Source organism: Melitaea cinxia, chromosome 14 (assembly GCF_905220565.1).
Source record: "Melitaea cinxia chromosome 14, ilMelCinx1.1, whole genome shotgun sequence".
Classification (NCBI taxonomy): Eukaryota; Metazoa; Arthropoda; class Insecta; order Lepidoptera; family Nymphalidae; genus Melitaea; species Melitaea cinxia.
The window spans coordinates 5,811,882-5,839,379 of NC_059407.1; the positions used below are offsets into that span (position 1 = coordinate 5,811,882).

At 34.7% G+C, this 27,498-nt stretch overlaps 2 protein-coding genes across 2 annotated transcripts; one reads left to right on the plus strand and one right to left on the minus strand.

Moving 5' to 3' along the window:
- Window positions 1-1,970: 1,970 nt before the first annotated feature.
- LOC123659871 (multiple C2 and transmembrane domain-containing protein-like) lies at window positions 1,971-18,665 on the plus strand. The gene is made up of 14 exons (XM_045595036.1): window positions 1,971-2,401; window positions 2,483-2,645; window positions 2,775-2,920; window positions 3,006-3,149; window positions 3,229-3,418; window positions 4,410-4,588; window positions 5,182-5,383; window positions 5,941-6,086; window positions 14,027-14,160; window positions 14,264-14,307; window positions 14,418-14,527; window positions 14,630-14,739; window positions 17,732-17,829; window positions 18,562-18,665. Exons 1-14 carry the CDS (start codon window positions 1,971-1,973, stop codon window positions 18,610-18,612), a joined length of 2,148 nt encoding a protein of 715 aa, XP_045450992.1. The 3' UTR covers window positions 18,613-18,665.
- Window positions 18,666-23,319: 4,654 nt separating this feature from the next.
- On the minus strand, window positions 23,320-27,064 carry LOC123659632 (cysteine sulfinic acid decarboxylase). The gene is made up of 4 exons (XM_045594833.1): window positions 26,667-27,064; window positions 25,555-25,848; window positions 24,231-24,598; window positions 23,320-24,105 (listed from the first exon to the last, which is right to left on the minus strand). Exons 1-4 carry the CDS (start codon window positions 26,928-26,930, stop codon window positions 23,502-23,504), a joined length of 1,530 nt encoding a protein of 509 aa, XP_045450789.1. The 5' UTR covers window positions 26,931-27,064; the 3' UTR covers window positions 23,320-23,501.
- Window positions 27,065-27,498: the final 434 nt, after the last annotated feature.

Sequence of the window (27,498 nt, forward strand, 5' to 3'; positions counted from 1 at the left end):
CTATCAGGTATTTATGATAGCAACTGAGACCGACCGGTGGGGAGACCCACAAGGAAAGTCATCCAAACCGGAAAGAAATATTTATACAAATACAAATATCTAAAAATTAACCATAACAATTTATATGGAAACTTTTTGTATAATAAATAATATAACTATGTATAAAATAAGCTTAGTCTATTTGTCTGGCATTATTTATAGTATATCCATAGCATACACTGCAGTGAAATCCGTTGACATAGCACGATATTTATTTCATTTACTGTATATTATCTATCTTAATATATATAAATCTCGTGTCACAATGTTTGTCCTCAATGGACTCCTAAACTACTTAACCGATTTTAGTCAAATTTGCACACCGTGTGCAGTTTGATCCAACTTAAAAGATAGGCTATATTTTATTTTGATATATTATGTTATTATTATATTTCAGAAAAAAATAAGGTGATACGAAGTTCGCCAGGTCAGCTAGTAATCTTATAACTCGCTTTGTAATGCAAAGAGTAAAAATTAAAATGAGATCTATAGCATTACTTCATATATCTAATATAATTATAAAAGTCGCGAGTCACAGTTTTAGTGGCCAAATTCCCCTGAAACGGCTTGACCGATTCTTATGAAAATTTTTGTGCATATTTGACTGTCTGAGAATCGGTCGGTATATTCTATAAATAATATATATTGCAAAACATCGATTGCCGGGTCAGCTAATGTTTTTTTTTAATAGAATTTAATGATAGAAGATAAAAGAATGGACAATGATATAGCAAAGATTTTTAAGTAACTTTAATCTTATCACTAGGTATACTGTCTTGTTCGTTTCCACTACAGTAAAATGTATTTTGGTGACATGCTTTAAGTGTACAACTAAATGCCCAGATTTATCAAATAACATATTCGTGACAGATAAATGAATTTTTCTAATACCAAGCACAAATTTAAAAAATTATAATAAATGGGATAACTTAAAAAAGAACATGCTTTATTCAGGTACATTTCAAACATATTACAATCACTAATGAACGTTACGGTCAATCAAAGTAACTCATGCAGTTCAAGATCCACTAACTTAATACGAGGGACTAATTCTACTACCATCATAACTGAAAAAAATATATGTCTGGTTATCATCTCTATTATATAGCAGGATTCGGTTGGGCTGAGCAGCGTTTGGCAGGCTTCGTCAAGTCTTTACTTCGAAAGTTCCGCAATTCTTGAAGACAAATGTCTTCGAGCAATGCGTCCTGCTTATGTTAACATACAAAGGCGAGACGTGGACTCTGATGAAGAAACTGGTTCATAAGTTTAAAGTCGTTCAACGTGCAACAGAACGGGCTATACTTGAGGTTTCCTTTAAAGATAGGGTTAGAAATTAGGCTATCCACGAGAGAATGAAAGTAACTGATTTAACCCACAGAATTAGCAAGTTGAAGTGGCAGTAGGCTGGTCATCTGTGCCGCAGGGCCGATGGTCGTTGAAGCAGACGTGTCCTGGAGTGAAGACCGCGTCTTGGCAAACGCAGTGTGGGACGTCCTCCGACCCGCTGCCGGTGTAGGCTGTATGAGAATTACGGAAAACGGTATGTTTGGCACGAACTTGAGGAGGCCTTTGTTCAGCAGTGGACTGCAATAATAGGCTGAACTGACAGACTGACTGGCTAATTATCTCATATGTTAGTTTAAGATATTTTTGACTAAAAATACCTTAAATTGCAAAAACTTTTAATTTCTTTTATACAATATTTAGTGTAGCATCTTAGTATCTTAATTTTTACTATAATCGTTTTTTTTTCCAAATTGGTGACGGTACAGAATTCAAAAATTGAAAACAATATATAACGAACGATGATAAGATACTAGTTCAGATAACATAAAACAATAATCGATATCGAGTACTGGAGGTTTGTCGTCAATTACGTTTTGATAACGGTGATGTCCAGTCAACTGTCAATTAAAGTGTAGTGTAAGATGGAATATGAACGAAAAACGAAAAGTTTCACGAAAAACCATATTGCTAAATTGCACGAAAGAATACAGAATAAATACGAAGAAATGCAGAGAAGACTAGAAAAGTCTAAATCAATTGATTTATTGCCCAGTCTCGACAATCGTTACGATTTCAAAAATGAAAAAAAGTTTGACAGTTTTAGTGACTTAAGTTTTGTGAATCAATTTAACAATAACGTCAATACGACACAAAGCAATTCCTATAATGAAATAATTGTTGTACAAGACGAAGAAAAGAATGCTACCTCAAAAGAAATAGTATATAAGAAAGCAACTGTCGTAGGATCTAACTACACACCAAGCTTATGTGATAGTAAATATGGTAGTGAATGTGAAGACGAACGTGAATACGATTTTTTTCATACGGAATTTTTCAAAACTAGCCTAGAATCGTAAGTTTTTGTTTTTTTTTATATCATTTTTGTATTAGTATTCACTACTAATATAGTAAATAAATATTTAAAATTTTTAAGGTTAAACGAAGTTTCAAAAGGAAGTGATGATTCTTCAGGGCCAATTACGCCAACGTCTAAATCAATACGTGATAGAATAGAATCGAAACTTAAAAAACGGCAAATCGAAGGTAAAGAAAAAAAGAAAAAGAACAAGCGACAGGACTCTATCGAAGTGGACAAAGTATGCTTGTTTCGATAAATATAAAAACCGTATTACAATTTTATCTACTAATCTTATCTGATTCGCTAATATTATATCAAAAACCGTCATATTATTTTTATTATTGTAATTCTTGTATTTTACTTACAGTATATTTTATCTAACACATCGAAATATCAAGTGGTAAAAGGATATAAAAAAAATAAAATAGCAACAGTTACAATTGTTTTGATCGAAGTTACAGGATTAGAAGAAGTGGTAGATGACAAATTACAGGCTTTATTATTTAAATTTAGGTAAAATTTTTACACCCAAAAAGTTTAACTAAATCAAATTTCTTTAGATTTACACATATACAAATTCTTTTTTCCCCTATTTTAGGTTAGGCACCGAAAAATATAAATCTAAATTAGCTAAAAGCTTCTCTGCGAAAGTCAAATTTCAAGAATTATTTAATTTACATTTGTTTGAAGATGAAAATATTCTAGAAATTACTTTATGGGATAAAGACAATTTGATTGGCAGGTAAAACTATACAAAGTCGACAAATAAGTTTTAATTACGATAAATATTTCCAATCTTTTTTTTTTTTTCAAATTTTTAGAACCACTGTAGATTTATTACCCTTGGAAAAAGAAAAAACTCATAAAATGCTTCTGAGCTTAGACGGCGAATACACTAACGTTAAAACTTTTTTTCTTCTCACTATAAGTGGAACCACTTTACTTAGTACAATTTATAATATGGATGAACATGAATTAGAAAGAAACGAAATTATAATGAAAAATAAATATGTGAGTATTAAAGTAGAATTTAAGTACCACACATAAAAATAAGTATACTGCAAGAAAATCATGGTTTGTGTGTTGTTGAGTGTTTTTTAATCTGATATCTTTATATATGAAAAATACTTTGCTATCGACAGGAAAACAGACTTTTCAAATTTAATTGATAAATAAATCGAAAGTATTATGTTTCATTCCAAATGGACATTTAACAAAGAGATTAATAAACACGTTTGATCCATTGGGAGCATTATAAAATGAAGTGATGTCACCCTGTATCTAATATAGCGGACTTTTAAAGATGGCGGACTAGTTATTTTTAATGCACTACTACAATATTGGTACCAAATGTAAAGGCTTGCTAATAGTAATTTTTTGTTTTCCTACATTACGGGTATCAAATGAAAGGATTTGCTGAGAATACCAGACTGTGAAATGAAATCAGTCCAGCGATACCAAAAAAGTAAAAACAAATACAAATATATATCGAAATCAGATATTAAACACAAAAATAGTTTTGATATTTTGTTTTAAATTATAATTCTGGCAACAATTAATACAGTTACATTTTTTACTAACTTTTGTTTGCCAAATTATCATTCACTACAGATTAAACACCTCACATTCAACGGCCCCGATTGGAATTAACTCCTGTATCGTGGATCCGGGAAAACACACAATACACAAGCATAAACGCCCAGAGCTTGGCAAATGTACTTGCTATTCGCTTGCTTTAGCTATAGATTTTTGCTTTCTGCCTTGTGACTCAGTTATTTAAATACTGTTAATTACTTTAATCTCAAAAATATATTAGTTGAAACGATTTTTTTAAATTATTGCATGATACTAATTAAACTTTATTTTGTAATTAATTTAAAAAGTCAAATAACCATCTCTGAAGTGTATTTTGTCAGATATCTATTTTATGAAATAGATTTGGAGCAAAGTATTATCTATATGAAAGTAAGGTACGTTAGTTAATTTAATAAATTCTTTACAGGCTTGGTATCGAGTATTTGATGAATTTAAAAATGTCGGTGCGCTAACCATAATTGTCTATGGAGCGAAAGGCTTATCTGGACAAGACTGTTATTGTGTTGTTAATTTAAATAACGCAAGAATACAAACACAAACTGATTATAAAACAAACAATCCTAGTTGGATGAAAATATTTTCAGTGTATGTTTTTTTTCAATAATTTTAAAATAAAGCCTCACCAAATGGTCATCACCACCATCCGTTTATGATAATTAGATGTGATCCGTCTTACTGGCTGCTGCTAAATATCGGATGCTAAGTCTGGGCAACACACATGAGTTCACGCCATTTTTGGCACGAAGTTGTAAAGGCCTATGTCCAGCAGTGGACTGCGATAGGCTGAAGTGATGATAATGATGATGATGGTGATGATAATGATGATGATGGTGATGATAATGATGAGTAATGAAAAAGTGTGCCGCCCAGCGAAATGGGCACAAGTCTGTTAGTGCAAGTCAATTTCGCAGTGAATTTTAAGTTTTAGTTGATTAAGTTTTTTATCAGCCAGGTTCATCCTAACAATCTCTTAATTTAGCAGAATATTTACAAGCCACTTTATTTGTCATAACTATCTATTCCCAGAATGTGAATTCAAGAGTAATAGTTAATTAGTAATAAGCTTTTAGAGATTATATCGGTAACCGGTATAAAATGCCTTAAGTGACATCGCGTTCGACAGTATATTTCAATCAATGAAAAAGAAGCATGAAATTTAAAATGCCATGTCATTTCAGCATGGTAACTGATATCACTTCAATTCTAGAAGTTACAGTTTACGATGAGAAGAAATGTGAAGAAGTTGGTAAAGTTCTAATACCATTACTTAGTATAAAACCAGGTAAACAATGGTATTCGCTAAAGGATAATACCCTTAAAGAAAGGGCAAAAGGCAACAATCCAAGAATTTTATTAGAAATGAAAATGATTTGGAATTTAGTAAGTACTTATAATGCTCTTTATTATATTTATGCATTAATTAGATAAGATTTTACAGACATTATAAGTAATCCGGTACTTTTTGACATTAATGATACAATTATACGACAAAATAGACAAGGACTAGTTTCATTAATGATTTTATTAGCGTAAATACAAAAAGAAAATTTATCATCGAGTTCGTTCGACGAATATTTCGTCTTCAAAATCAACATTATATATGATCATCTATAGTCGGATATAGGTCGTTAAGATTTCCCGTAATTTACGCGATTGGAGATTTACTCACGTTGTGATTTCTTAACCATCTCGCCATTTGAGTATCTTCTTTTAGGTTGACAACACAGAAATATTTAGCTTCGTATGTTTCTTCGTATTTATATGTAAAAATTATATTATAAAATTTACTTATAATGTAAGAATCGGCTGTTACCTATAACACAAGCATATATGTGTGTACGTTATTAGATATTTCTTTTTTATAAGATATTTTTTTTAAAGTTTACAGTTCAATACACGTATACATAAGTGTTATTTCGGTTCATTTTTATTTTAAGGTTAAAGCTGCAGTTCGTGTAATAAATCCAAAGGAAGTAAATTATTTAGTGACAGGTGAAAAATTGGATAGGCATCTCTTTGCGAGAAATTTGTCCAGAGCTAAAATTGTATACACGTGGATCGTAAATGCCTTTACTATTATGAAGTAAGTTTTAAGAATATTATTAAGCTTGAATTCGTTACACATAATTGTGTTTGCAGGTAAACGAAAAAAAAACCGACTTCAATGATATCGACAAGTAATACAACGTAGGTAGATGAAAAAATAGTGAAGTAAATACGGATTATCAAAGATTATTCCAAAAGTTGTAATCAGATTTCGATGAAATTTAAATGTGACCACATGATAAACAACGGCTTTCGATTAAATTAAAAATAATTTAAATCGGTACACGCAGTAAAAAGTTTTTCAGATTTTCGAGAGTTTCCCTCGATTTCTCTGGGATCCCGTCATCAGATCCTAGTTTCCTTATCACGGTACTACACTGGGGATATCTTCTTTCCAACAAAAAGAGAATTATCAAAATCGGTTCATAAACGACGAAGTTATCCCCGAACATACATAATATATATATATATATATATATATATACATATATATACTAGCTGTGCCCGCGGCTTCGCCCGCGTTGAAATCAGTGTGTCACAAAGTTTTCCCGGCACACTTCCAGTTAAACTCTCATTATAATCGTGCTATATTTCTCTTGTGCTCTGTCGTTTATATTTATAATATCTATTAGTTGTTTATATTCTATGTATGTATGTATGTATGTATGAAATTTTTTAAGTGGTAGGCTTCGGCCGTGGCTAGTGTGACCACCCATCGAGCAAAGACGCGCCGCCAAGTGACGCGTCTTGCGACACGACTTGTCGTGCCGTGAGGCGCCTCGCGTTCCGGAACGATGCTCGTAATAGCCAATCATAGGGGTATGGGTATGTACAGTTGCGCTGCGTCTAGTGACAGGATCCTGATCTGCGTAGTCACTGCGGCGGACGTCTCGACCTGGAGGGTAGCGGGATCCGAAGCACGGTGCACCGCTGGCCGACCGCAGGCAGTAGGGGGCCCAACTAGTAGGTTCGCCACCTATGAAAGGCTGCCCCGCCACCTAGCGAAAAATCCAGGGATGGCTTCCATCGTGCCGGTTGGCGACCGGTGAGAGGACCCGATGGCGATTTCCTGGGGGGTTCGGGCGTCCCCGCGGTCTCCAGTCGAGTCTTCTTTAGTGTGGTTTCTGTAAAAATCGTGGAGTCTATAGACGTAGCCCCTCGTACAACTACCATTTCCCCTCCTATTCACCCCTTGACCACAATGAAGAACAAGAAAAAAAGTAAGGTTAAACAGCGGCTGCACCTCCTCTCTCTCAAAGTGCACCTCACCAACATACGAGGATTGCACTCCAATCTCGATGCAGTCCACCACCACCTGGAGACTGAGAGGCCGCATTTACTTTTCCTTACGGAGACGCAAATAGGTAGCCCAGCAGATGTAACGTACCTGCAGTACCCTGGGTATTCGCTCGAACATAATTTTAAATCTCACGCTGGAGTCTGTTTGTTTGCTCGTGATGATGTCTGCTGCCGGCGTCTCCGTAACTTAGAGATACCTAGCCTTTCCATCATGTGGTGTTTATTGGACACGGGCATGGAGCAGATTGTGTATGCCTGTACCTATCGGTCCCACAGTGGTGATCAGGAGACGACTCGGATGTTCGACTATCTCAGTGAGACGGCTGACATGGTCCAACGTCGGTATCCAGCTGCCCAAATGGTATTTCTGGGGGATTTTAACGCTCACCACCAAGACTGGCTGTTCCCATACCAGAATACCGACCACGCCGGGAGAGAGGCGCTCAAATTTGGCCTGTCGCTAGATCTTACTCAGCTAGTCCAAGAAGCAACACGAGTACCCGACGTTGACGACCACACACCTAATTGTTTGGACCTTCTGTTGACAACTGACCCAGACCGGTCCTCGGTATCAGTTGCAGCTCCCCTGGGCACATCTGATCACTGTGTGGTAAAGTCAGTATCTAACTTTCACCCTCTGGATACAGGTCCTACCGGAACCAGACGTGTGTGGCGATATAAGTCGGCAGATTGGGATGAGATGCGACACTTTTTTGCATCCTACCCTTGGCGGCGGACTTGCTTCTCTTCCTGTGATCCGTCGAGTTGCGAACAAGAAATATCTGAAGTGATACGTCAGGGGATGGAGTACTTCATTCCATTTGCTGATGTATCACTAGATGGCAAGATCCCTAGGTGGTATAATGCAGAATGTGCCGAAGCTGCAGCCCGTAAGGACTCAGCGTTTGCAGCGTGGGCTGAAGCCCGTACCCTTAAATCTCCGGACATCACTACGAGGAAGAGAGCGTTCAACTCTGCTGCCAAGTCCTACAAAAGGGTTCTTAAAAAAGCTCGTTTCAACCGTATTAATCGCATCGGAGCCCAATTAGCTTCCCATCCGCGCGGTAGTAGAGCATTTTGGTCACTATCTAAGTCGGTTGAAATGAGCTTCTGCCGTCCCTCGCTGCCTCCTCTGCTTAAACCAGATGGATCGCTGGCCTTTACTGCGACAGACAAGGCTAACCTTTTGGCGAATCTGTTTGCAGAAAATTCGCTCCTTGATGCAGGTAGTGCCTCACCGCTCAGACATCCACCTTGCGACTCTGTTATGTCAGAACTACGCATTCGCCAAACTGAGGTTTTGAGAGTACTCCGTAACTTGGATGTGAATAAGGCTAGTGGCCCTGACGGGATACCAGCAAGAGTACTTAAACACTGTGCTCCTGAGTTGTCTCCTATTCTCACGCGCTTGTACCGCCTCTCTCTAAAATCCGTTCAAAAAGTTCCTAAAGCATGGAAGATTGCCAACGTACAACCTGTACCAAAAAAAGGTAGTCGTGCCGACCCGGCTAACTATAGACCTATCGCGATCACCTCCATACTGTGTAAAAGTTTGGAGCGTATACTGAATGATAAGCTCCTAGCATACCTCGAGTTGAATGACCTCCTGTCGGACCAGCAATACGGTTTCCGCCGTAACAGGTCCACGGGGGATCTTTTAGTGTACGCCTCGCACATCTGGGGCGAAGCCTTGGACAAGCACGGAGAGGCGCTAGCTGTCTCACTCGATGTATCGAAGGCATTTGACCGGGTCTGGCATGAGAGCCTATTGAGCAAGCTTTCAGCTTACGGAATACCCCCGAGCTTGTGTGACTGGATATCAGATTTCCTGAGTGGGCGATCATTTCGGGTGGTCTTAGATGGCTCCTCGTCTGACTTGATGGCGGTTAATGCCGGTGTCCCTCAGGGATCAGTTCTCTCTGCAACCCTCTTCTTGATTCACATAAATGACCTCCTCAGGCCCGGTATCTTTGGATACGCGGATGACAGCACTGTTACGGAGAGATACGTGTCCGGTCCCCGAGCTGGTGGGGCTGAAACTCATGAGCATAGAGAGGCCCTGGTTGAACGCATGAATTTGGCTTTGAAAGAGGTATCCGATTGGGGTGACGCCAACCTAGTCAAGTTTAATGCTTCCAAAACACAAGCGTGTCTTTTCACTGCTAAACGGAGTCCATTCCCATTAGCTCCGACTTTCCGGGGTGTATCTGTACCGATCACCGATAGTATTGATCTTCTAGGCATAAATATTTCGTCTAATATGAAGTTCGGACAATGCATAGAGTCCAAGGCAAAAATTGCTGGTAGGAAACTTGGTATCCTCAATAAAGTCAGGCAGTACTTCAGACCGGAACAGCTTCTTACTCTCTACCAAGCACAAGTTCGATCGTGTATGGAGTACTGCAGCCACTTATGGGATGGCTCTGCCAAGTACCAGCTCGCTGCTTTGGATTCTGTGGATCGACGCGCCAGAAGACTCATCGGTGACAAATCGCTGGTTCGCTCTAGACTTCAAAGTCTCGAACATCGGCGCAAGGTTGCTTGTTTGTCGGTATTTTACAGATTATATTTCGGAGAGTGTGCTCTAGAACTATACAATTTGGTTCCACCATCACCTTTCTACCACCGAACCGCAAGGCATCGCATGAATCTGCACCGCTATGTGGTTGAAATCCCACGATCTCGCACTAAACGATTTGCTTCCTCGTTCCTAATACGCACCGCAAAAATTTGGAATGCCCTTCCGGCTTCCGTTTTTCCAACGAACTATAACTTGGGTATCTTTAAATCAAGAGTGAATAGGCATCTTCTAGGCAAGCGCGCACCACCTTAGGCTGCATCTGCACTTGCCTTCAGGTGAGATCGCAGTCAAGCGCTAGTCTATATATTAAAAAAAAAAAAAATCTATGTATGTATGTATATGTATGTTTATGTATGTACTCTTATATGTAGTTTCATGCCTGTAATTATATCTATTCAAGTGTATGTATAGTATATAATTATATGTGTTTACATATATTATTTTAAAGTACACCTCTATGCCGCTTTATTCTTATTCATGTCCTTTTTCTAAAGGTTGTCTGGAAGAGATCGCTCTTTAGCGATAAGACCGCCTTTGTACATTCCTTTTTTGTTATTATTACTATTATTATTTCTCACTTGTTTCTTTTTCTTTTATGTTATTTGTATTGTTTTTGGTTTTACAATAAAGTATATTTGTATTGTATTGTATTGTATAATCGGCTTAGCCGTTCCGTAAACCTTCCTCTTGAACCGCATGAAAATCCGTTCAGTAGATTTTGAGGAAATCGATCACATACACTTTTGGGGACTTTGTTTTATAATACACTAACTGTTGCCCGCGACTACATCCGCGTGGTTATGAAGATATACATTACTGTTAAGATGTTTAACGCATTTTTTTTTATTTCAGTCACTTGAAATGCTTATCACACTGAGTAACTTTTTAAAAGGCACAATTTAGTATAATTTAATACTTGTTTTTATAAAACCTCTCTATACACCACATTTTTAGTTTTATTTTCAGGCTGTATATGTTTCATACAAACTATCAACCCCAATTAAACCCCCTGGAATATCGCTAAATCTCTCTACTCTACTACTATTATCTACTAACTATAATCTACCTCCCTGCCAAATTTCATCTTTATCCATCCTAGATGGATGGACCTTCCAGCTGTTTTCTCGTGATGAGTGAGTCAGTGACCTTTCTCTTTTATATATATATATATATAGATTACGATGTATTATTTGGACACCTCCTCACCATCTATAGAGCATATATTTTAAATTTCAAGTCTCTTACTTCAAAGACATAGACTTTCGTACAAACTTCCAACCCCCGTTTTATCACCTTAGGGGTCGAGTTTCGTAAAATTTGTTCTTAGCAGATGTTTACGCTCTATAAGGAACCTACCTATCAAATGTCAAATTTGTAGCTGTTATAGTTTCGGGGATTTCGTGATGAATGAGTCAATGTACCATCCCCCGTTTTAACCCCGAAAGGGAGTTGATTTCTAAAGATACATTGTTTAGAGACCTCCTCACCATCTTATGGGTCGAGTTTCGTAAAATTTGTTCTTAGCGGATGTTTAAGCCCTATAAGAAACCTACCTATCAAATGTCAAATTTGTAGCTGTTATAGTTTCGGAGATTTCGTGATGAATGAGTCAATCTACCATCCCCCGTTTTAACCCCAAAAAGGAGTTGATTTCTAAAGATACATTGTTTGGACACCTCCTCACCATCTATAGAGCATACATTTTAAACTTCAAGTCGTTTACTTCAAAAACATAGGACTTTCATACAAAATTCCAACCCCCTTTTTATCCTCTTAGGGGTCGAGTTTCGTAAAATCCGTTCTTAGCGGGTGTCTACGCCCTATAAGAAACCAACCTGCCAAATGTCAAATTTGTAGCTGTTATAGTTTCGGAGATTTCGTGATGAGTGAATCAACCTACCACCCCCCGTTTCAACCCCAAAAGGGAGGTTATTTTTAAAGATACATTATTTTTACACTTTCTCATCATCTATAGAGCATACATTTTAAATTTCAAGTCTCTTACTTCAAAAACATAGGACTTTCATACAAACTTCCAACCCCCGTTTTACCCCTTTAAGGGTCGAGTTTCGTAAAATCAATTCTTAGTAAATGTCTACGTCTTATAAGGAACCTATCTGTCAAATATTAAATTTGTAGCTCTTATAGTTTCGGAGATTTCGCGATGAATGAGTCAATCTACCATCCCCTGTTTTAACCCCAAAAGAGAATTTATTTCTAAAGATACATTATTTGGATACCTCTTCACCATCTATAGAGTATACATTTTAAATTTCAAGTAGCTTACTTCAAAAAAATAAGACTTTCATACAAACTTCCAACCCCCGTTTTACTCCCTTAGGGGTCGAGTTTCGTAAAATCCGTTCTTAGCGGATGTCTACGATTTATAAGGAGCCTACCTGCTAAATTTCAAGTTTGTAAGTGTTATGGTTTTGGAGATTTCGTGATCAGTGAGTCAACCTACGAACACCCGTTTTAACCCCAAAAAGGAGTTGATTTCTAAATATACATTATTTGGACACCTCCTCACCATCTATAGAGCATACACTTTTAATTTCAAGTCTCTTACTTCAAAAACATAGGACTTTCGTACAAACTTCCAACCCCCGTTTTATCCCCTTAGGGGTCGAGTTTCGTAAAATTTGTTCTTAGCGGATGTTTACGCTCTATAAGGAACCTACCTATCAAACGTCAAATTTGTAACTGTTATAGTTTCAGAGATTTCGTGATGAATGAGTCAATGTACCATCCCCGTTTTAACCCCGAAAGGAAGTTGATTTCTAAAGATACATTGTTTAGAGACCTCCTCACCATCTATGGAGCATACATTTTAAATTTCAAGTCGTTTACTTCAAAAACATAGGACTTTCATACAAACTTCCAACCCCCGTTTTACCCCTCTAGGGGTCGAATTTCGTAAAACCCGTTCTTAGCGAATGTTTACGCCCTATAAGGAGCCTATCTGCCAAATTTCAAGTTTTTAGGTGTTATAGTTTCGGAGATTTCGTGGTGAGTGAGTAAACCTACCATCCCCCGTTTTAACCCCAAAAGAAAGTTGATTTCTAAAGATAGATTATTTGGACTCCTTCTCATTATCTATAAGGCATACATTTTAAATTTCAAGTCTCGTACTTCAAAATCATGGGACTTTCATACAAACTTCCAACCCCCGTTTTATCCCTTTAGGGGTTGAATTTTGTAAAATCCGTTCTTAGCGGATGTTTACACTCTATAAGAAGCCTTTCTGCTAAATTTCAAGTTTGTAGGTGTTATAGTTTCGGAGATTTCGTGATGAGTGAGTCAACCTACCATCCCCCGATTCAACCCCAAAAGGGAGTTGATTTCTAAAGATATATTATTTGAACACCTTCTCATCATCTATAGAGCATACATTTTAAATTTCAAGTCTCTTACTTCAAAATCATAAGACGTTCATACAAACTTGCAACCCCCATTTCACCCCCTTAGGGGTCGAGTTTCGTAAAATCCGTTCTTAGCGGATGCCTCCGTCTTATAAGGAGCCTACTTGCCAAATTTCAAGTTTGTAGTGTTATAGTTTCGGAGATTTCGTGATGAATGACCTTTCGCGTTTATATATATTATAGATATATATATATATATATATATATATATATATATATATATATATATATATATATATATATATATACGGTCGAATTGATAAAATCCTCCTTTTTTGAAGTCGGTTAAAAATATAATTTCATGTTGTCCCATAAAAAATTTTTGATTCTGTAGCATCATTGTGACTCAAAGCAATTGTCCCTATATATACATAAGAGATAGATACAACTACTATACAATGTTATTTAACTACTGAAAAGTAGCATCATACCAATATTAAATATTATATGTTACTAGCTGACCCCTCAAACATTATTTTGCAATATATGTTTACGTCGCATTAAAGCTGCTCGTTATACATTTAATAATTTAATTTTTTGCTAAAATGTTTTATTTAGTAATCGCTTACTTTATAATAGATATAAAGAAAAAATAACCTGTGTTTTTATTGTTCATGAGTGTTCAAGATACTTTAAGTAGGTCATAAGTAGGTATAATATGAATTTTATTTTCAGAACATGTTTTGAATGGGAGTCAACGAGATCGAATGCAATAGCTTTGTTGATATGGATAGTATTTTGTTTAAATGCTAAAATTTGGATGCTACCCCTTTTGTTAGTCATTCCATTCATTTGGTATAAGCCTGTTGGTAAATAATAATTCTTCTATAATGCATCGAATTTGATATTATATTATGATTGTTTATTGTTGGTTTATGGTTTTATAATTGAATAAAAAATCTTCTTTAACAGGAAAAGAAAAATCACGATTACAACTTGATTCCAAAAATGATAAGGTAAATACATATATTTAGTTTTATTTAATAAATGGTGCAGGTACCTTACCAATTCAGAAGTGGTTAAAAAAATTTTTCATGTATATTTTTTATTATAAATAAATTTTCAGGATGATAAAAGCGTGTCACTGCGGCAGAAATTAAACAGCATTCAAGAAATCCTCCTCTCAATCCAAAATATTATAGGAAAATTTGCAAGCTTAGGAGAATCCGTAAAAAAGTAAGTATGGATTCAAATTTTAACTTGCTTTACTCTTACATCGTTTGTTATTTTTTTCTTTAAATTCACATTATTCTTATAACTTCAACTTTTAATTTTCAGTCTATACAATTTTACTATTCCGTTTGTGAGTTGCTTGGCAATATTTCTCATTGCGGCTGTAACATTGGTGATGTACTTGATACCTTTCAACTATATCTGTATAATATGGGGTAAACTTTTTTCTGTTTATTTTACATAGATTAATACAACGGTCGCTATTTTGGCTATATTTTAAAATAAAATAAATATAAATAATTTCTTTATCATGGTACCACACTTGGGATATCTCCTTTCCAACAAAAAAAAGAATCGGTTCATAAACGACGAAATTATCCCCGAACATACATTCTGTCTGTCTGTCTGTCTGTTTCTTTTGGCTAATCCCTGAAACGGCCAAGATTCGGTTTCAGAAGAACCTTGGGAAAACCCCGCAATGACTTTTGAAAAAAAACTTTGTTATATTATAATTTTAGTCACGTTTTGCATGAAATACAAGTACAGCGTAACTAAATTAACAAATTTTTTATGATTAATGTAATCTTAAACCGAATAATTTGCTTTTTTTTTTATTTATTAAATTATTTTTACATAAATAAATAAATAAATAAAATTTAAATTTATTTTTTTGAAAATTGCAAAAACATTTATGCGGTTTCGTTATTGCGATCTCGAAAACTTATAGTTACAATTTTGTGTTTCGTCCTCTTCGTGTTTCAACTGCAATTATTACGACTTATATCAAAATAATCGATGTGTAAGTAGATATACACAATATTATAACAAATTTACTAGCAGGAACTATGAATTGTGACGCAGTTGATCTTTAATACTACAAAAACTTATTTCAAATCAGACAATTTAAAACAAATTTTTGTACTTCAGTTTAAAATTCATATTCTTAACGTAGTTTTTAAACGTTGTTAATGATTTTGTCTATTATATATAATGACCAATATACATATACAATATCTTAACATATTATACAACGAAATGCCCCATTGTCTATCTTTGTCTGTTCGCGATAAACTAAACTAATTTAAATTCAGCTTTCATTTATAGATATAGTAGTTGTCAAGGAAAGATTAGGTGTATAATTTGTATAAATTAAGCCATCTGGGAGCTTTCAACGCAAACGGCTGCTTTTTTCCTTTAAGATAACGACGTGTGGTGGAATACTACTTGAAAAATATCCTATTATACTCATTCGAACTTCAAAAAAACGTACAACGCTTTTATTAATATTTAAACGAATAGGTAAAGGATTGATCCTTATCAATTTAAATATATTAAATACCTTAAGTATTTTAGGTACATACATTATGACATTATTTTACACCACATAATTTAAATATATATCTTAGGAGTTATCGGCAAACAAAAAATTACGAGCAAAAATCAAATCAACCACGGAAGTCAAACTGACACGTCGCGTCTCAGGACTCCATTGATGTGATCCCCGCTGTCACTAAGATCATTATAACACTACCCGCAAGAAGCTGGGGCAGTTCGCTAGTATACATATTTTACAACATTATTACAACAACACATTACTTTCACAACTCTTCATATCTTCACTCATCGACCTTTATCTCCAACCCTAACCTCGCTATCTCTCATAAGCAGACGACAGCCACCTTTTCAAACCATGACCTTATTTTTCTGGCATATAAAGTACGCTTGGCCAAGGGTAGAGATAAAATTATTTTTCAGCGAAATTTTAAGCATATAAATTGAGGACGCTTGAGAGAGGATATGAAAATAGCGATTGGTTCACTACACTCGCGGCAGACATTATAAACCATATAGTCGTTTCATTTACTGCTGAACTGATTTCAATTTACGATACACACGCACCTCTAAAATCTGTGCGAATTAAACATTTTCTTGCTCCCTATATACACCTATTATCAAAAGGAAAGTGGCTAAACGCGACAAAGTGTGCGACGAAAAAAAGTGAGTGTGCGTGTGACGCGAAGAAAACTTGAATTTATACAAAAAGCTTCGTAAAATCTGCAACAGACTGAGCAGTGTCCTGGGACGCCAAATGCGGTTACATCCACTCGTCAATACACGCTCTATGCCAAGCGCAAGCTTGAAGATTCTTGAGGTCGCTAGGTGTGGGCAAATCCACGGTAACTTGTACAAGTTACATAGATCTAAACTTTGTATATACTTTTTTTTTTTTATTAAGATAGACGAAATAATATAAAGTACAATCACTAATAAAGAGATGCCACATAAACTCATTCGAGTTTTACCGGACATTTGTGTTGTCGACATTATCAACTGGTGACTAGGTATTCGACTTTATGCTGAAGTACATCATTCTACTATCACAGCATTTATTAATTATATAATAATCGTCACACATCAATAGGTTAAACGCTGTATAGACCGACCAAACAATTTAATTTAATTCAGTTAAAGTTTTTTTTTTAATTAATTTAAGATTTGGTGTTATTGTATATTAATAATAAAATATTTTTAGGTACGTTTTTATGTTTTTTGCTGTTAAAAATTCCCGCAAAGCTAAGGAAGTTCTTTTATAAGATGTGGTATTTTATAGCTTAATTTTCTTCTACCGTACAAATTATTTAATTTCGGTAACAGTAACATAATTATAGTAACATATTTTTCTCGGGTATACTATTGGGGTCTAAATTCTTAAATACTCTTTCAAGAGTTAATGTTAAAATGTCCATCAAAATTAATAATATACCAGCATCTTAATACTTTTTCATGTTACTTCTTATCCTCTGTTATTCAGATTTTCCTGCTATTCAAAAATAAAATATTTATAGTTTTGACAGCTTTTTGAGATTCACAAATCCAATTATTTCGATACTTGCTTAAATCCTAGTGTTTTCAAAAATCCAGAAGGTATTTCGATTTCCTTGTCACGCGTATTGTTACGAATCTAATGACCATTTAACTGAATATAGTCGAAAGTGAATAAGCATGTTAATTCTGTGAGGCAATTATAGACGAGTAAATTTAATGAAAAAATGGGGCATATGCAATGCAATTTTCGAGAAAAACATGTGTAGAGAATAATGCTGTCTATCAATTGCAGATATCTTCTACTTTTCACGAAATAAAACTACTAATTTTATATTATATTTTATTTATAGATATGATACACAGACATGTTTTATTTTGCAGGAATACATAAATTTACGAGGAAGTTGTTAAGACCCGACAGGATACCGAACAACGAAGTCCTCGATTTACTGTCTAGAGTCCCAGATCACGAGACTTTGGTAAGACTCAAACTCTCAGTTGACTTCCCTTAAACCTCTTAAGTTAACGATTTCTAGCTAGATTGACTGCCGTTCTTGTGGTAACAAAAATACGTCAATGGAAACGATCCTGCGTTCGTTTCCATCTTGGAGAACGGTCATTATCCTATATATATATTATCTTAAGTATTCCCTCTTCTAAAGTAATGGACTATTTTAGTTCACTTCCAGCACTCAAATCGATCGCATATAAATAATTCTCACGCTATTTTTTTTTTCCACATTTTTCAATTCTTTTCAATTAAGTATCATTTTAAGCCTCCGACCCAAAAAATATATGCTATTGTCTGACTTAACCGAGAATGTATAACCCGATTTCAATTTGATATTCTTGTTTAAAATTCAAATTAATAAGGAGAGTATTTTAGTATTCGTCACATCCTTAATTTTTTGTTGTATTCGAGGTCATTTCGTTATTTTCATTTGATCATATTTCTGATAGAAAGATAACACTACACGATCCTAAACATGAATCATTTTACGAAAGTTGCGATAAGGGCGCGATTAGGATGACGAGGTGCGAATTGAAGATCTAAGTGGGGGTAAATAGTACTTCCATAAATTCTAAAAGGGTCGATTAAAATAAATTAAATTTAAAAACTAGCATATCAAATATTAAAATCTAGTTTTTAATTATGTATATTTAGTATTTAATTTGCTATTTTTTTATTATTATTTTCTTTTATTTTTCAGATCGAATGTGAAGAATTACCTTTAGGCAATATTTCTGAAGATGACTCTTAAAATGATCTGAATTAATTAATAATTGTAATATTAAGTAAATGTGTTTATCAATATGACTTTAATTATAACTAGCTTATCTAGATTACTAATCTAAATGTTTTTATCGGTAGAGTTAAATTGCGTGTATTGTCACTTTGCAGTTTTCTTTTTTTTTATAATAAATTGTCAAAACATTGTCATGATACATGTAAAGACAAACCATGCCATGGTATCCAAAATTGTAACTTTTAATTTCAATTTATTGAGAATAAGGATAAAGGAATTATTTTCTACCAATTTTTAACTCATCAAATGTTTTGTTTCATGCATTAATTCCGACCATCTTAACATCACCGGAATTTCACACACAACACATTTAGCTCTCTTACTTACGAATGAAATACATCCTAATATACTATTTTACTGCAGTTACCTTTTAACGATGTCATCTAATTTTTTGATATTCTTGTTAACTTTTCCAAAAGAGTTTCTTTCATACAAATATAAAAAAGCGGCAAAATCAATATTAAATAATTTGATAATATAAGTGTAGGTATTTATTTGTTTCAGTATAATATGAGATGCTTAATATTCAAAATTATATTTGCTCGTTAGTATTAAGCGCTAATGAAATTTGATAAAAATTCATAAATCAACCGAGACTTTGATCAATTGGACGTCATCACTGATTAACCATAGCCTCGGTATACTTGTGGCTAATTACTTTTCCTTTTCATAAAGGGTTTAATATATCTACCTTTTTTATGAGAGGTGCTGGCTATATTCTTTAATGCCAGCAGTATATACAGCAGCGTGGGTGTCGTAAGAAGCGACTAAGGGATAATACAGTTCCACTACCACCTTGAAATTTATAAAGCCGACCGATGCTGGAATAACCACCCAACTGCTGGCTTTGAAATACACAGGCTGAGGACAGGCAGCAGCGCTTTCGGTGCTACAAAGCCAGCCCTGCGGTCACCAACCCGCCTGCCCAGCGTAGTGACTATGGGTAAAACATATCACGCCACGAGTTCACGCCACTTTTGGCTCGAATTTGTGGAGGCCTATGTCCAGTAGTGGACTGCGATAAGCTGATATGATGATGTGATGACCTTTTTTATTATTTAATATGCAATAGATAAAAAATTTATTTTATTTGGTAATGAGATTAATTAGGCACGTGTTTAAAATGCCTAATAATTATATGAAACATACATTTAGTACTACGTCATCAGCCCTATTTTCTGATAACTACAAACGAGACGGGCAAAGCCCATCGATGTCTCATTCAATAATTATAAAGAACAAGTGGTCAACCATTGGTCGAAATTCAACCAAAATTAAACCACAAACTTAAAAAAAAGAAAGAGTATATATACGTGTAGGTGTGTGTGCGTGTGCGTGTGTGTGTGTGTGTGTCAAATACATGGTAGTGTGTGTAATGTTTTGAGTGAAACTTCTTTAGGCGCATGAGGATAAAATTTTTACGGATGAAACGGCAACGTTATTGAGAATGGTGCTGGAACGGAAATCTAAAGCTTTAGATTTGTATAAATATAAACGAGACTTAAAAATTAATTTGCCAAAGAAGTTCCACTTCTGACATGCGTACTTTTTTATTGTATTTTATGCATAATTTAAAAAAAAAATATTAGCTGTATGCACTCTTTTTCTATATAAACTATAAGTGTGCAAAAAATCATACTCCTCCGTCCGCAAAATTTTCTTATAAAGGGTACAACATTTTTGCTTCATGTATTGTGTCATATTTAGATATATATATAAATCTCGTGTCACAATGTTTGTCCTCAATGGACTCCTAAACTACTTAACCGATTTTAGTCAAATTTGCACACCGTGTGCAGTTTGATCCAACTTAAAAGATAGGCTATATTTTATTTTGATATATTATGTTATTATTATATTTCAGAAAAAAATAAGGTGATACGAAGTTCGCCAGGTCAGCTAGTTTAGATATAATTAATTACTATATGTTACTCTTTTATATAGCTATAACTAGGTGTGCCATCGGCCTGAAAATCACCCAGCTGTTTCAGAAATTAGCCGGAACAAACAGACAGACAGACACACTGACATCGATCGCTATCAGGTGTACATGATAACAACCGGGACTGACGGCTTGACGTGCTCTCCGAGGCACGATGAGGAGATCCACAAGGACTGCACAAACACCCAGACTATGACAAACATCTGTATGGCCAATACAAATGTTTGCAATGTGCGGGGATCGAACCCGCAACCGCCAGCGCAATACCCACAAACCAGTGACCGTTCCGCCAAAGCGTCGTCTAGAAAAACGTAATATAAATAATAAAACGTACGCGTTTGAATACCGGTGGTTTGCGGGTTCGATTCCCGCTTGGGATGGATAATTGTATTTGTACAAATATTTCTCGTAGATCGTGGATTAAGCTCTGGCCTTTTCCTTATATGGACGATTATTTTAATATTACAAACAGACACTCTTATTTTATTTATTTTTATAGATTTATATCGGCATTGTACAAAATATTCAAAATATCGTTTATAATCTCTTACCTACCCTAGTTCAAACTTACGTCATTAGTCTATAATTTCTATAGTTAAAATTAATAAAAAATTTGCCTTTTTTAAAATATGATTTAACTTAGACGAAAACATGAGAAGAATATTGGAAGACAAAGTTAGTTAAGAAGGGGAAGCATGTATAGAGGTAGGCTAGAGATTGAAGAGTCAGTAGAAAATATTGCTCCCATCCAATTCAGTTTTCCAGACCCCAGATTGTCCTATTCACCTCTCCATATCTAACATTTCGATCCAACCAACGTCGAAAAGATGAAGACAAGGGGTATTTATTTACTAAGATTATAAGCAAAGTTTAACCTTTAAGCAATAATATTTATATTAGCTTTAGTAACCAAAAAGCTCGAAGTGTATAAAAGTTAACTTAGTATGGAACATTTACATAATGTTCAACTAGTGAAGTATAAAATTTGCGAATGGAGTATCTATTAAAGGACCTTGATGACTTTTTAAAGAGTCTTATGCGAAATCCTATGAACTGCATTAAATACACTGCTAAATAATTGACCGGTAGTGTATACAATGTCTTGGCCAAGTTATGATATATAATTGGTATACATGGTATATAATTGTACAAAAAAATAAATAAATCTAATTTCTAAAGTTATCAGTGTGTTTTTAGTATCTTATATGCAATTTACTTATATTTCTACAAGCTAAACATTCATCATCATCATCATCATCATCATTATCATCATTTCAGCCTATCACAGTCCACTGCTGGACGTAGGCCTCCAAAAGTTCACGCCAAAAATAGCGTGAACTCATGTGTTTTGCCCATAGTCACCACGCTGGGCAGGCGGGTTGGCGACCGCAGGGCTGGCTTTGTCGCACCAAAGACGCTGCTGCCCGTCTTCGGCCTGTGTATTTCAAAACCAGCGGTAGGATGGTTATCCCGCCATCGCTCGGCTTTTTAAGTTCCAAGGTGGTAATGGAACTGTGTTATCCCTTAGTCGCCTCTTACGACCCCCACGGGAAGAGAGGGGATGGCTATATTCTTTAATGCCATAGCCACACTACAAGCTAAACATTAGATTTTTATAAATTATATATAAATATATATATCAGTCAGTCAGTAAGCTAGTGATTTCAGCCTATTGCTGTCCACTACTGGACATAGGCCTCCGGAAGTTCGCGCCAGAAATCCCGGTTTACCGTAATCCTCATCCAGCCTATACCGGCAATCTTACGTCGATGGTCGGTCCTACGGGCCGGAAGATGTCCTACATTGCATTTGCCAAGACGCGGTCGCCAATACAGGATCAGTCTGCTCCAACGGCCATCGGTCCTGCGACACAGATGACCAGCCCACTGCCACTTTAACTTGCTAATTCTGTGGACTAGGTCGGTTACTTTCGTTCTCTCGCAAATAGTCTAATTTCTAAATCTATCTTTGAGAAAAACAGTATATATAATAAAAAATAAATATAGTCTACAGCATTTATTTAGGTAGTGTAGAGCAGGAAATATAACTGCTTAAATCTGGAGCAGCCTGAGTGGGAATAATTAATTTATTACCACTCATTGCATTGCTAAATTAATCCTTAACCGTACAGAAAACCGCTGCCAAATAATACCACTTGAGTAGTGTTGCATTCCTGTTGCCGCTAAGTTAGCCTGAGCTCCCGGGAATTCTCTCCGGGAACTCTGGGGTAGAGTCGGCAGCGCGCTTGCAATGTTCCCGACGCAGCAATCATTATATTTTGCGAATCAAATTCAAAAACAATCATTTAAAGTATTTGGACAGTAATTATTACTGACCACTATAGTTGTTTTTATACCCCGTAATTACAATATGAATGTTGGAAGTTGAGGTAAAACTACTCACTTTTAACCTACTTTACAAAGGACATTTGTAGTTTATATACCTGTACATATTTAACGGTCCTCGAAATATGGAAGTTTTAATTACATTCAATTAAGAATTGTTTTTGTTTTTTTTTTTATTAATTTTTATTACAAAAAATTCCTCTCTACAGCTACTAACCTTAATACAAAATTTTAAATCATAAATATTAACAGCGTAATTAGTGATTACTGAATGCATACTGAATTCCGTTTACAATTAGATTTAAAATTTTAAGTTAAAAACAAGTATTGTTTATTTTTATTTTTAATAACATATGAATAAAATATAGCATTAAATATATTTTAAAAAGTAGTTTATTTGAAAATAATTATCAATAACTATTGCAACATACTTTCAAGAACCATAACATTTAATATTTTTACTAATAAAAACTATTTTATAAATAAAATCACAGGCTAAATGATGTAGTATACAGGATATATCATGATTTTTCAAGTATCGTTAAAGTATCAATACTCTAAACAGTTATATCCGATCCAAGTCTCTCGAACTCGTTAGCAAAGTAGACCATATCCTTGTGATCGAGCGCAGAGTTTTGAAAAACAATGCGGAAAAAGTTCACGAGATTACCTTGCGGCTGATACGTGACCATCATACTCCCTTCCTTTATCATTCGTTCCTTCAATTTTGGAGCAACCTTATGCAACCTTTCATGGTACGTTGGTTCGTTCTCACAGCCTCGGAGGCACTTAGGAATGTACCAAAACATTATATTAGTGCACTCTGGTTTCTCAAGAACGAGCCGAAAACCTTCTTTTTGTCTAATATGTTCAAGGAAGAAGCTAGCGTTATCAAATAGCTTGTCGATATGCTGTTCAAAACCGTCATTGCCCTTCGCTTTCCACATGAACCAGAATTTCAGGACATCGGCCCTTCGACCGCACTGAATATGTTTGTCACCAGTGTCATACGATGTGTCGTAAAATTTATCTTTCTGGAAGAGATACTTCGCATTCGAGGAGTGTCCTTCTTCAAGGACGTGCTTATGCCTTGTCAAAAATGTAGAACACTGTTGCGGGGCGGCCAACAGCTTATGAGGGTTCCATGTGACAGAATCAGCTCTAAAATAAAAATAAAAAATAATATTCTTACTCGATTTTATAAATAAAATTGGATTTTGTTAGAAAAAATAAAATGTGTAATATTATATAGTTCACTGAAATTAAAATTTATTAAAAGTACGTACAATTCAATTCCATTTAAAAGATGCCTATGTTTCTTCGACATTAAAGCACCACCGCCCCAAGCAGCATCAACGTGTAACCAGAGGTTGTATTTTTTGCATAAATTAGCAACAGGTACAATGGGATCGAATGCGCCAAATACAGTTGTACCAGCAGTAGCTGTCACTATAAAAGGAGTAGAACCGGCTTCTAAACTTTCGTTGATTTTTTTCTCTAAGTCCTCTACATCCATTTTACCGAATTCGTCGGCCTTTACCGCAATGCAGTTGTCACTACCGATACCCATAAAAGCGGCCATTTTTCTTGTCGAATAATGAGCAAGCTCGGAGGTGAAAACCACTAAATTAGGTACTGCATAACAGCCTTTTCTCTGGAACCATTTACAAATTGAATTATTATTATTACTAAATAAAAAATTGCAAACGTAAATGCCGTTAGCTTGTCTGACGTGATTGCCAATATTAACATAAAAATGTTTTAATACTTAGAAGGAAGCTGCATATTGCATTTCTATTCATAGTTGTGCAGTTTTTTTTTCTATTGAATAACAATAAGGCTTTACTCCCTGTAAGTGCTTTAATCGCATGAATTACTATGTATGTGTTTCCTTAAACAATTCAAACTAGGTATCAATTAAAAAATACCATTGACTTACATATTTAATGAAGATTTAATCATTATTAAATAGATAATTAAATAATTAGAGTAGCAAAAATTTAATTCTTTTTTGTGTTAATTAAAGTAAATGAGTGTTTTTATTACATTTTTTATGTCATACACAAACCAAGGTCTGCGTGGCATGCGATAAACTAATAACCAGAAATCGAGGTTAAGGTAGTCTCCGAATGCTTCCTTTAAAACAATCGATGCGTCTCAGATAAAAACGTACTTTGCTAATAAATAAGAAGTTTATTACATGAATAAAAAACCCAACGGACCATAATGTACAGTTGTGAAGGACAATTGTAATTATTTATTGCACATTTTTAAATAATGATTGTATCTCGATAGAACACTCGTAATATTAAGGTTCTCTAGTTCAATTATAACACCAAATTACATTTCATAAAACCTTAATAACTTACCAAATTAAAGGCACCGTTATTGATCGATGAATGTAAATTAAAGACCTCGTAAAAGTAATACTCATTTTTATCATATAATAAATAGAACGTGTAACCATTGAAAAGTTCTAGAATTTTAAAATTAATTACGATATTTTTAATACGACTGTAAATTCTTGAAGCGAGAACACAAACCAATATTTAATTTTAAAAGAAGTTTAATAGTATTTTTTAAAAGAGATGTTACAAAATTGAAACTCACCTTAGTTTCTGGGTAAAAGTAGTATCGAGCACAGCTTATAGCATATCCATTTGCAATGGATCCTCCTGGGCAAAAGATACCGTCACCTTCGTTATCAGACCACCCGATGATCGCCCTCATCTCACGAAGTACCTCTTCCTCCATCAGAGTAAAAACAGGGGCAACCTCAAATGTGTACACGCTAGGATTTAGGGCATCTGTAAGCCACTGACCAATGAGACCGTAGGGATCAACCGATGAAAAAAGCTGGTTCACGAAATACGGATGTGCTGTGTTGACGGAATAACGTGCAACCTGAAAGTGACGTCGGAAACTTATAGTTAAATAATAATTGTGTTTGCTAGCAAACAAAAAAAATGACTTCAATTACATTGACAAGTAATATAACGTAAGTAGACGAAAAAAAAAATAACAAACGCACTAGTAGTCGTCACAACGATTTTCGAGGGTTCCCCTCGATTTCTCTAGGATTCTATTATCAGATCCTGGTTTCCTTAGCTTCCTTAGCCTTCCTTTACTTGAAAGTCAGTTAGAAATCAATATATGTAAATCATATATTAGATCTAAAAAATCTTGACAGTAAAAACGTTTCTAGTCACGAATTCAAATCTACCGTCCGATTTTAAAATTAACGGCTTGTCGCTAGTCAGCGCGAAGTATCGAAAAAATTTTTTTATCGTCATACCATGATCTTAATTTAAAATATTGTACACATTACTCTATGATAAAAGAAGAAATACATAGAAAAGATTTGGTTAATATGATTGTTAAATCAATCAGTTCTTATATTAACATAACAAGCTTTACGTTATTAGATAAGAAAAATGTTATCTATTTTTTTTTCATACTCTATCAACCTAGCTGATTAATTCAATTGTTATAATCTACTACAGTTTATTTTAAATTATCAACTGTTCTTAGTATAACATAACACAACATTTATAAGAATAATAAATAATATCACATTTATTTTCCCAACATCTTAAAGCATTTTTAAAAATTCGATTACAAAGTTTTTCAAATTAAGAACAAACTTATTCTTTAACTTAACTATCTCAAAGTTATTACTTCTCACAAATATTAATTAATGTCACATTAATTTTTAAACTTACATCAGCCATTAACGCCAGCAGCTCATCATGAGATGCAGCTCCATCGTGAGGCTTCAGATCTATCGCTTTCTTAATGTTCTCAGGTGATGTCCACTCGACTACTTTCGAACTACGATTTGCTCTACCAAACACTACTCTTTCTACCAACAAATCAACCGCCCGTCTTATAAAATCTTCATGCTTGGATCTCTCTGGGAGACTTTGAAACAGAATCGCGTTCTTTCTATCTTCTCCGTTCATAATAATAGTCGAATCGGCCGGCATTTTTCTTTTATTTTTAACTTTTAAACAGCTATAAACTTTACCATTGAATAGTTAACTTTTATGCTATGTGCGTTACGATTGTTGCGGGCGGCCGCTGCCATTAGTAGTGTAATTTTGGCCCGTCTCTCACCGCGTAGCCTTCTTAAATACTTCGCGTCAGCATCAATTCACTTTATAAGGTTATGCATCAGTTGTTTGTTTTATTGTAAGCAAATCGAATAATTTATATATTTTTTTATCAAAAAGGGTAAAATCGACAATCTGATAAATACAGTCATTTAAACTATGTAAATGCTGTTTGTTGTTATGTAATAATAATAATTAGTTACGATGGTTATTTCCACAAAAAACTAATGGAATGGTTTCCATGTACATGTTATGTTATTTAAATTCAATATCATTATATACAAAGACACGAAATAACAAAGTAAAAATATAGGTTAGTGTTTTTTTATTTGACATATTGATATACGTATTACATTATGAATGAAAATACACAAAAGAAGTTAATTTAAAATTGTTAAACAAAATGTTAATTATTTACATAGTTAATTAATTATATGCATAA